Genomic DNA, 12,133 nt, shown 5'->3' with positions numbered 1-12,133 from the left:
TCTCTTATATTCGGGCTTAAATGACTAAAATACAACCTTCACATACTTCCCTCTTATTGTGGTGGGAAGGTGCTCAGTGGTGGGACTGGTATTTGAATATTATCTGTAATGAACTATATGAACTACTTTCATGAAAATTATATATATATATATGTCTTCCCCAAAACAAAAGCCCAGACCCAGATGGATTCACTAGTGAATTCTTTCAAATCTTTACCTACTGCCAATCCTTTTCAAGCTTTTTCAGGGAATTGAAGAAACAGAAACACTCCCAGTTTCTATGAGCAAGTATCACCCGGATACCAAAGGCAGACAGAAAAACGAGAGAGAAAGAGAGAGAGAGAGAGACAGAGAGAGAGAGAGAGAGAGAGAGAGAGAGAGAGAGAGAGAGAATCACAGACCAAAATCCCTGATGAACACAGATGCAAAGATCCTCAACAAAATACTAGCACATAGAATCCAACGACTCATCAAAAAGGTCATACACCATGACCAAGCAGGATTCATCCCAGGGTTGCAAGGATGATTTAACATTCGCAAGACAATCAACATAATACACCACATTAGTGAGAGATAGAAACTATATGAGCATATCAACAGATGCAGAGAAAGTATTTAACAAGATCCAGCACCTATTCATGATAAAAATGCTCAACAAAATAGGAGCTGAACTTTCCTCAATATAGTCAAAGCCATCGACCACAAGCACATAGCTACATTATCCTTAATGGGGAAAACCTAAAAGCCGTCCTTCAAAGATCAGGCACAAGACAAGGTTGCCCACTCTTGCCACTTCTATTCAATCTAGTACTGGAAGTACTTGAAAAAGATATCAAGGGGCTGGAGCAATAGCACAGTGGGTAGGGCATTTACCTTGCATGTGGCCAACCCGGGTTCGATTCCCAGCATCCCATATGGTCCCCTGAACACCACCAGGAGTAATTCTTGAGTGCAGAGCCAGGAGTAACCCCTGTGCATCGCCAGGTGTGACTCGCCCCCCAAGAAAAAAAGATATCAAGGGCATCTAATAGCAAAGGAAGAAATCAAGCTATCACTGCATGCAGATGACATGATATTATACTTAGAAAATCCTAAACACTTTATTAAAAAGCTCCTAGAAACAACAGGATTGCATAGTAAAGTGGCAGGTTACAAAATCAATACTCAAAAGTCCATGGCTTTCCTATATACAAAAAACAAAAGAGAAAAAGGAGATGTTTAAAAAGCAACCCCATCCAAAAATTCTGCCTCAGAAAATCAAGTACCTCAGATTCAGCTTAACTAAAGAAGTGAAGAGCCTATATAAAGAAAACTACAAAACATACTTCAGGAAATAAAAGAGGACACAAGGAAATGAAGATACAGTCCCTGCTCATGGATCAGGAAGACTAACATTGTCAATATGGCAAAATTCCCCAAAGCATTACACAGACTCACTGCAGTTCCTATAAGGATACCCATGACATCTTTCAAAGAAATAGATAAAACACTTCTTAAATTCATATGGAACAACAAACCCCCACAAATAGCTAAAGCAATCCTTGAGGGGAGAAAGATGGAAGGCATCACCCTTCCCAACCTCAAACTGCACTACCAAAGTGGTGGTAATTAAACCAGCAAGGTATTGGGATAAAGATGGGCCTGCAGACCAATGGAACAGTTGAATATCCTGACATAGACCCTCAAATACATGATCACTAAGTCTTTGATAAAGGAGCAAGAAACATCAAGTGGAACAAGGAAAGCCTCCAACAAGTGGTGCTTGGAAAACTGGGCAGCTGCATGCGAAAAATGAACTCAAATGCCAGGCACAAAAGTCAAATCAAAATGGATCAAAGACCCAGTCTCAGACCTGAATCCATAAGGTATATGGAGGAAAACGTAGGCAGCACTCTCCATGACACGGAAGCTAAAGGCATCTTTAAAAATGAAACACCACTGATTAAGCAAGTGGAAGCAAAGATAAACAAATGGGACTACATTAAACTAAAAAGCTTCTGCACCTCAAAAGAAACAGTGACCAAGATACAAAGACTGTCCACGGAATGGCAAATTTTTTTTTATCCAATGCCCATCTGAGAAGGGATTAATATCAAAGATATATAAGGCAATGGTAGAACTTTACAAGAAAGAAAATCATTCAATGCCATCAAAAAATGGGGAGAAGGAACAGAAACTTCTCAAAGAAATTCAAATGGCCATAAAGCACATGAAAAATGCTCTACATCACTAACCAGGGAGACGCAAATCTAAATAACAATGAGATATCATCTTATACCACAGAGACTGGCACACATCAAAAAGAACAAGAAAAACCAGTGCTGGCATGGATGAGATGAGAAAGGGACTCATTCACTGCTGGTGGCAACTCGGACTAGTCCAGCCTTTTTGGAAAACAATATGGGCCTTCCCAAAAAACTAGAAATAGAACTTCCACACGACCCAGCAATACCACTTCTGGGAATATACCCCCGGGGGTGCAAAAACAAACTACAGAAATGCCATCTGTACTTCTATGTTCACTGCAGCAGTATGCACAACAGCCAGAATCTGGAAAGCACCCAAGTGCCTAAGAATGCATGACTGAAAAGAAACTATGGGACATCCACACAATGGAATACTACGCAGTCACCAGGAAAAATGGTCATAAAATTTGCTTCTAAAGGGATGGACATGGAAAGTACCGTGCTGAATGAAATGAGTCAGGAGAGGGACAGACATAGAATGACAGCACTCATTTGTGGGATATAATGAAACAGAATGAGACTAATACCCAAGGACGGGAGAAACAAGGGTCAGGATTGATCCACGGTTGGAAGCCTGCCTCAAGTGCTGGGAGAGAAGGCAGTTGGGATAGAGAAGGGACTATTACGATCATGATAGTTGGAAATGATCACTCTGGTAAGTGCTCACAGTAGGTAAAGGAACGACCATGATAACCCCTCAGTATCTATATTGCAAACCACAATGCCTAGAAGATGGCGGATGGGGAGAGGAGCGAGAGAAGTGTCTGCACAGAGGCAGGTTGGGGGGGCGGGAGTTGGGGGGGGTTAGAGGAGGCAGGGGCTGGAGGGAAACTGATGACGTTAGTGGTGGGAAATGTACACTGGAAAATGTACATTGATGAAAGGACAAGGGTCGGAACATTGTATAACTGAAACCCAACCTTGAACAGCTTTGTAACTATGTATCTCTCGGAGATTCAATTAGAAGAAATTTTTCTACTGTGTTTCCTTTTGTTTCAATTTAACTTACACAAAGTTACACTGTTTGTGCTGCTAGGTCTGGCCATCGCCCTGAGAGCACTACTACCTTGCTTCCATTCCCAAACAGACCTTAAGTCTCTGCCTTCTTGTGCCCTGAATCGATTTTTCTGTTCTTGAATTTACATCAGCTTTTATTAATATAGCCTTAAAACAGTAGCAGCGGCCCCATCCCCACCCAAGCACCCAATAAATCTTTGTATTGATTTAGCTATTCATTCATAAGCTTTATCCCGTTACTGAGTTTGCCAGATAAACCAACCTGAATTTTGACTGCATTTTAGCTGAATTTGTCAAAATGAAGAAAACAGAAATTTCCAGGGCAGAGAGATTACAGTGAGTAAGGCACTTGCCTTGCACGCAGCCAATCCCAGCTCAATCTCCAGCACCTGCTACCATCCCCTAAGCCCCACCAGGAGTGCCACTGAGTGCAGAGCCAGGAGAAAGCGCTCAGCACTACCTGGTGGGGCCCAAATTCCCCTTCCCCTGGTAAAAGAAAGTGGAAATTTCTTATAGTAATTTTATTCTAAGACCATGGTACAAACGTTTCTCATTATTTAGGCCCTCTTCTAGTTCCTTGTTAAAGTTTGGATATTTTCTCCCTAAAGATCTTGAGCCTTTGTTTTAAAATAAATAAATAAATAAATAAATAAAGTAAAAAACGGGGTCTCACCGGTGTTCTACTACTCCTGGCGAGGTGTTCAGGGGCTGCTCCTGGAAGGGGCTTCCAGCTACTCAGCCTACTGAGTTCTCTCTACCCCAAAGGTCAGGATACCTGAATTCAAGCTAAAGGCTTTTTTATTTTGTTGCTATTGCTCTATGCAATATTTTTCTTACCAACAGTTATAGAGGCAGTAAATGCTCCTAACTTTGCTAGGCCTGTCTTAAATCCAGCAGCACTACTAAACTCCTACCAATAGTTTCTCAAATTCTAATGGTTCTTGCAGATCGTGACATTATTTTCAAAGAACTGCTTTGTGCAGAAATGAAAATATTCGTTTTCCTCCCTCACCTTATAATTTTTATCCTCCCCCCAACCACCCAGTGTTAGCCAGGATAATCAGGATAGTGTTAGCCAGATATTTCTTAACATATTCAGCAACACATGTGCTAAGGGGCATCCTTATCTTAAATTTATCTAAAATTTCTCAATTCTCTGCCCAAAGTTTTCATTTAATCTTTATCTCATCTTCTGAGCCTAAGAGTTTTAATAATATCTAATTGAATTATTATTGTGATATAGAATTATTTTTTGTCCCTGAGTCTACTGAGACAAATTTTAAATCACATCTTATTTTTGGTTAAACTTCACTGATCTTTCAATGAGATTAATATTGGTTTTGTTTTTTCCAGAGCAATTTGAAAAAGAAATTATTAGCTGCATCCCTGGCATTGCAAAAAGCAGCCAGTAAATAGAATAATAGAATACTCGAGGGGGGAGGGAGGGCGCCGAGTAAATCCAGAGGACACCTTGGTGCGGTGGGAAAGTTCCAGTGGGGAAATCAATGGTCACCATATAGACCGACAGATTTTCAATAATATAAAACTGAAATTGTATAATATCATATTGCAGTATTACCTCAATACAATTTAACAAAATTGTTTGGGTCCAAAGATTTTGAAAGGAGGAGGTCTGTAAAATTTGAGCTAATTATTAATTCAAGTTATTGGATTCTTCTGATACCAACTTTCACGCTTTTTTCTTTTTTGCTTTTTTGGGTCACACCCGGCGATGCACAGGGGTTACTCCTGGCTCTGCACTCAGCAATTACTCCTGGTGGTGCTCAGGGGACCATATGGGATGCTGGGAATCAAACCCGGGTCAGCCAGGTGCAAGGCAAACACCCTACCCGCTGTGCTATTGCTCTAGTCCAAAGAGTTTTCTAAGAGTTCACACATTTCACCTAGACTTTCAAGCTGATTAATGTACAGCAATCCATGACTTCTTTTTAAAAATATTTTATTTGCAGTTAGCTCCCATTTCCCACCCACTGTATTTGCATCTTTTTCCCTGGTCAATTTTATTGGCGATCTGTCCAGCTTAATAATCTTCAAAGAACAATCTTTGGCAAATCCATCTTCTTTCCCTAATTGTGTTAATTTCTGCTCTTTAAAGTATGTGTTTAAAACTCTTCAACGAACTTTGCTTCAGCACTAAAGCAAAATTACTTCTGTCACTCTATGTTCCAGATCTGATTTCACAAAATAGACCTGAAACATACAAACTACTCAATATGAATATTCTTCTCCTGTAGGCAAAGTGGAAAGATCATGGGAAAGTCATAGACTGTCTTCAACTACCAAAGACCTTTTCCTTAAGCAGTCTCCCAGAGGCATATAAAGTAAGACCAAGGGCTGTCTCTCCACACAAATGTGCAAGTTTGACTTATTCACACACATCTGAATCAAGGCAACTATTTCCCCTGTACCCCTAATTGGACAATAACCACTACAGTTGGATAAAATTAGTAACCGGGGATTGAAATCTCCAGTTGCTTTACTAGATGCCATTCAAAACTTGCAGTTATTAATAGGAGAGAAAAACCTGGCTGCGACGGGCAATTTTCATCCCCACCAGCTCTAATCCAACTCGCTGAAAGCAAAAATCGCTTTTTAATTTCCTAGGCGCGAAAGCGAGGCACATATCCTGGAACGGGGGGGGGGGGGCAGTTTCGAATTACAGAACAGATTTGGGGTGTCTCCTTTTTTATTTTTCATTTTTTGCATGCCACTCAAACAGAGCGAGCACTCCTTTCAAGCCCAAGAATTCCACAGACCCATGGCCATCGACACGTGCTAACGGGACCCGGCCCGGCGGGGCGGTGTTGGGGGGGTGGGGGTGTAGGGGTGTAAGTCCTCCTGGTCCATCCGGAGCTTCGAAAACGGCGGGTCGCCCCCGACGGTTGCTCCAGGCTGGGCAGCAGCCCGGACCCTTCCCGGGCGGGGCGCGGGGGGCGCGCGCCGCAGAGAAGGCGGAGAAAGGGGGTGCACCACCCGCGACCACATGGGTCAACTTTCTCGCTCCTGCCGGCTGCAACGCGCGGGCAGGCGGCAAGCCCCAAACAGGCACGGGCTGCCAGGTCGCTTTCCTCTCTGGGGGCTGCGAAACCCCCAAAAATAGAATAAGTAAAATTTTAAAAAACCAAAAGCGAGAGCAGGGAAGGGGAAAATAATAATGAATAATAATAAGAAGAAGAATAGACTAAATAAGAGGCCCCGTGATTCTACCCTCTGCGGGTCTGCGGGGGAAACTTTCAGGGGGCACGGGGGCGGGGGGTGGGGAGGCCCCTCGGAGGCTCGATCGCCGGGGGCGGGGCTGGGGGTCCCGGCGCGGCCCCCGCCCCCACCCGAGGGCCCCGAACAAAGGCCGCGGGGCCGTCCGGGCTGCACTCACAGAACTTGGAGGTGGAGGTGTTGATGTTGATGGTGGCGCTGGCGCTGGGGGCGGGGGCCGCCTTGGCCCCGGCGGCGGCCGCGTCGCAGCTCTTCAACATCATGATCACCCCGTTGGCCTCGGGGGCCGGCGGCGGCGGCGGCGGCGCGCCCAGGGCCAGCCCCTCCTTGGGGCCCTTCCTGTCCGCCGCGCCCGCGGGCACCGCCAGCAGCTGCGCCCCGGGGGGCTCCCGGGCGGGCGCCGGCAGCGGCGCGGGCGCCGGCGGGGGCTGCCGGAAGCCGTCGGCGGCCGCCTCCCAGTTGTTGTGGTTCTGGTCGTCCATCATCGCCTCGTAGCTGCCCCCCTCCTCCTCCTCCATGCTCTCCTCCATCCTGCAGGCCCCCAGCACCCGCCCGCCGCGCAGGCACCTGCCGCCCGTCTCCAGCGCGGGCCAGGGGGCACCGGCGCCCTCCGCGAGCTCACATCGCCGGGGGCCGGGCCGGGCGCGGCGCGGGGGGCGGCGGCTCTGTCGCCGGCCGGCCGCCCGGGCTCCCTGCGGGCTCCGAGGACTCGGGCTGACGGCGCTGGACGCTCCCGGGCTCGGGTCGGGGAGAGGCAGCCGTAAAGCGGCGGCGGCCCTCACGACATTTTACAGCAGCCTCCCACAGGCGGTTGGCAAGGGCAGCCGGGCGGTGGGGGTGGGGGGGCGGGACGGCCGCGGGGGAGCGGCCCGGAGGGCACGTGGTGCGGGGAGCGAGTCGCGAGAGAGCCGGGCGACACGGGGCGGGCGCGACGAGCCGCCCTCCGTCCCCCGCGCCAGCGCCGTCACAGGGCGCCGGCCCCGCCCCCGGCCGCCCCCACGTGATAAGGGAATGTGACTGCGCAAGCGCGCTGGTCGGCCGGTTGCCGGGGCGACCGGGCGCCCCGCGGACTCCCGAGATGCGCGGCCGGCGCGCGCGCTGCTGGCTGCGGCCTTGGGCGCGGGGGGTGGGGGGCGTTTCTGACCGTGGCAGAGGACGAAGCCCGGGGTCCACCCCCCGCGCAGAGGCCGCGGGTCGCACCGCGGCCCTGGACGGGACTGGACTCGGGTGTCTCCGCCCGGATCCCGCGCCCGAAGCCAGACGAAAGAGCTGGACTAGAGAGCGGTCAGCCGCGGACGCGCGGGGCCGGCCACGGAAGGCCCCTCCGCGCCGGCCCACGCGGAAGCCAGGCGTTAACCCGGTCCCGGCGCCGAGGGTCGCGCTGCGGGCGCCAGGGCGGGGGGTCCCGGCCACCGTGAGAGTTCCTCCAAACCCCGGAGAGAAGGGCCTTTCTCGGGACCCCCGCAGCCCGTGCCTGTTCTGCAAGCAGGTCCTGATGGACCGTGGGACCCCGCACACGCGGGCATTTGGTCTAGAAAACGCCGGCACGACCCGTTTCGGCCGGCAAAGGGGGAACCTGGGTTTCCCCCGATAGGAGGTCGGCGGGAGGAATCCCTGCAGCCCGCGCGAAATTGCCTCCCATAGACTCTGCGTGGATTCTGGCCGCCACCTTTCTGCTTGCCCCTTCGGACCCGCGCTGTGCTACATGTTAGACTGCCTTAACCGACCAGAACCGTTACATTGCACAACACAGGCCCTCATTTTGACCAGTGGGTATATAGTAGCCCTTCCGTTTAAGTGCTCTTACCCTGGGACAAAATTTGTAGTTCTGCTAAGACTTTTTAGAAATGGTAAAAGAATTTTTTTTAATGTTAGTGGGGGGGAAATGTAAGCCTAGAATTTGATGTTTTTCCCGAAAAAGAAAAAAAAATAGGTTGGGGGTGAGACGTGGGAGAAGGCACATTGCTTTTAGACAGTTCCCCATGGAATTGGGGAACTTTGTATCCTAAACGAGGTGTCCCAGGAGCCTGGGCATCTGCAGAGTAAAAGTATCCTAGAGATCTGCATAGTAAAAGTATCACTCCTCAAGGAAAAGAGAAGAATCGTTAATGTCGTGTTCTAATGTTTAAAAATCTGAGACAAAAGTTGACAAGTTACAAAAAGAAATCCGCTGGCTGTTCACATACATCCATGCCAGGTTGCAGTGGGGTGAATCTAGAGACTTCCCTTCCCCTCCCCATGGAAGTTGTATCCCAAGCTGGCCATGAATCCACCCACAAGTGGCCTCATCAGAAAAAAAAAAAAAAAGCAGCAAGGGGCTTGAGATCAAGAATATGGAAGCAGAGGGGACAGTGTGACCACAGAGGCAGTGACTGGAAGAAATTTACTAAGGCTGTGAGAAGCCAGGAATGGAGTCCCAGAGCCGGCAGAGAGGGCAGCTTTGGTTTCAGAGGTTAGAGGCTTCCACAGCTGTGAGAGAATATTTGTCCTTTTAAGTCACCCCATCTGTGGTCATTTGTAACAGCAGTCACAAGAAGCTACCACCCCCAACCATGGACCCCCAAAAAATCCTATCAAGGACTTGAAGATTTGAGCCACAGTTACCAAACTTAATTGATGAACACATCACGAACACTGCATTCAACACACACTTCTTTCAAGAGTATGTGAAACGGAGAGCAAGTCTCTCTACATGTCTAATGACTGGTATCATAGCAACCACATTCTCTGACCACCGTGTAGTTCAGTTAGAAATCAATGACTAAAAGACAGCTGGTAAACCACCCTATTTCTCTTCCTATCCACTCAGGCATCAGAGAATCATAATGGGAATTAGGAAACATTTAGGACTGAAAGCATAGTACTGTGGCAATATAATAAGGCCCTGTTCCAGAGTTTTTATCCCATACACAAATACAACCATCAAATGCATGTTGCCAAGACGATCAATGTAAGGCAGCAATTTTTGTGATAATTGCTTAAAAACAACATTATGGAAAAAAATCCAGTGAGGACTGGGCCAAAGTAAAACTGACAGGATGCAGCTAACCATAAATAAGGATAAACAACATGGGGGCCTGAGAGATAGCAGGTAGGGCACTTACCTTCCATGTGGCTAATCCAGGTTTGATCCCTGGCACTGAATATAGTACCCTGAGCCCCACCAGGAATGAACTGTGAACACAGAGCCAGGAATATATAGGATGTGGCCCCCCCAACAAAGAAGAAACCACCTATTGGGGGGTTAACCAAATGGACATGTTGATAATTGGTTGTTCTTGTACATATGACACGTTCTTATATTAAAAGCATGTGTTTTAGTAAATATTAAAATATTAGATGATTTGTTATGAAATGTGGAGATCAGGAATAACTACTGACAACACAGAATAGTTATCACACAGGTTAATGTATACTATACATTACACGTTAATTTTAAATGTAAAATCTAGTTACCTTGTTTTACATTTTTTTAGTTCCTATCTTTCCTGGGCTGTGACTTTTTATCAAATATATATTTCATTAAATACATATATATGTATGTGATGCAAAATACATGTGTACATTTGGATACCTGAATACAAAATTCAAAACAACAGTTGTCTAGAGATAATGGGACTCTGGGTGGTTTTAATGAGTCTCTTAGTGTCTTTTAATGTTTTCTACATTCACACTAATGAGCAAGTACTTTCAAAATCAGAAAATAGTCTCAAACTTAAAGGATAAAATAAACACAAACAACAGAAGGAAGTATAAATTGGGATTATATATGTTAAAATGTTTCTTGGGGCTTCTGGAAACAAATCTCAAGTAAAAAGCCTATTTAAGTATTTTTTATTGGCTAACAGACCACTGAAGCCTAGAAAGGGTCAAGGTGAGGCCTGGTGAGTAGCCGCGGCTCCTGGCCACTCTCTTTGTCCTGACTTCTTTGGCAGGCTTGCCTCTTCAGGGAAAAGCAGTTCCCACAGCCCCTCAGCCTCATGTGCATGGTCAACAGTGTCCAGACAAGGAGGGCCTGCGACTTCTGATGAGTTCTCTATTGTTCTATTATGAGTAAGCGGGTTCTGTCCCAGCAGCCCTCAGAAGCCCTCACACCCTCTGTGGCCTGCTCCTGACCCAGTCCACCCGGCCTGCATTCCTGAAGCCTGGATTGGGAGGGTATAGATTTATTCCTGGGAAATCGGGCCAACCCCTGGAGCCCAGGATCAGATCAGCTTCTCTTCAAAGGCATACATTGGCTGAAAAAGGGAAAGGTGGGTACATGAGTAAAAATTGGGGTTTGATTGGGAAGTTTAAAATGAGTGCAGGGTATGGGGCTGGAGCAATAGCACAGCTGGCAGGGCGTTTGCCTTGCATGCGGCCGACCTGGGTTCAATTCCCAGCATCCCATATAGTCCCCTGAGCATCACCAGGAGTAATTCCTGAGTACAGAGCCAAGAGTAACCCCTGTGCATCACCGGGTGTGACCCAAAAAAAAAAAAATGAGTGCAGGGTAGACAATAACACACTTTGTAGACCCAAAGATCTAATCCCCGGAAATTTAACCTTTACAGGACTTCAGCCAATCCTCTCCATTCCTTTCCCTTCGTATTTATACTCTATTTATACATATATGTATACTAAATTGTGTATGTTCTGATTCAAAGAAAGGACATACTTTTGTTAAGCTAATTTTTGTTAAATATATCACTAATTATTCTGTTTAACTTGGTGGGTGCACACATAGACTCTGTTACTACATCACTGTACATCTTTGTATGACTTGAAATACCAAGTGTTGGACCGTGAAAGTAGCTCTGTGGTAGAGCATGTGCTTTACATGCATGAGCTCTGGGTTCAATTATCAAGTTCACAAACATTTTTTCATGTAAGTATATATGTGCGTATATAAGTATATATGTACAAGTTATATTTAAGTATAAACAAGAACAAGCATATATATAAATGCAAGTATATATGTAAGTATATATATTAGTATATATATCATACAAGTATAATATATACACATGCATATATCCTAATATCACCTTTCCCACTTACTATTTCATTATTATTTGTATCACTTGTCATCCTGTTGCTCATCAATTTGCTCGAATGGGCACCAGTAGCATCTCCGCACTAGTTGTCGAGTGCTAGTGTAGCCCAATGGTGTCTGCTCGCTCCAGGAACATGAAGAGCATCATTCAGGGTCTTGACAAAGAAGTTTGACCATCTCGTAGGTGGGCAGCCAGGCATTCTTTGGGCGTCCCATGGAATCCAGTCAGCAATGGCTCTAGTCCAGCGGTCATCTCCAAATCACATTTTGTGTCTGGCCCATCTAATTTTTTTCTTTTTTTTTCTTTTTCTTTTTTTTTGTTTTATTTCTTCGGCCCATCTAATTTTTCACACCTTGGCAAATGAGGCAGTGTCCCTTATAATTATATGTTATTTCATTGTAACACTTCATAAATAAATGCATGAATAATTCGAATATTCTTGAAATATTACTTAGTAGCTTTCTTTAGTCAACTCCTTTTCTGGCAGGGGGGAGTTTGGGCTACACCCAGAGGTACTCGGGACTTGCTCCTGTTCCTGCACTCAGGGATCACTCACGGTGGTGCTTAGAGGAACTTATGGAGCACACAAGGAAAATATCC

General features: G+C 46.4%; 1 protein-coding gene across 1 annotated transcript in view; it reads right to left on the bottom strand.

Moving 5' to 3' along the window:
* The window catches only part of CACUL1 (CDK2 associated cullin domain 1), a 78,781-nt gene extending 71,432 nt beyond the window's left edge, over window positions 1-7,349 (bottom strand). The window contains exon 1 of the mRNA XM_004611892.2: window positions 6,658-7,349. Coding sequence (XP_004611949.2) covers window positions 6,658-7,027 — 370 coding nt within the window. The 5' untranslated portion in view covers window positions 7,028-7,349. The remainder of the gene's footprint in view (window positions 1-6,657) is intronic.
* Between the last annotated feature and the right edge of the window lie 4,784 nt (window positions 7,350-12,133).

This window comes from Sorex araneus, chromosome 11 (assembly GCF_027595985.1).
Source record: "Sorex araneus isolate mSorAra2 chromosome 11, mSorAra2.pri, whole genome shotgun sequence".
Classification (NCBI taxonomy): domain Eukaryota; kingdom Metazoa; phylum Chordata; class Mammalia; order Eulipotyphla; family Soricidae; genus Sorex; species Sorex araneus.
This window is presented reverse-complemented; position numbering and strand designations above follow the sequence as displayed.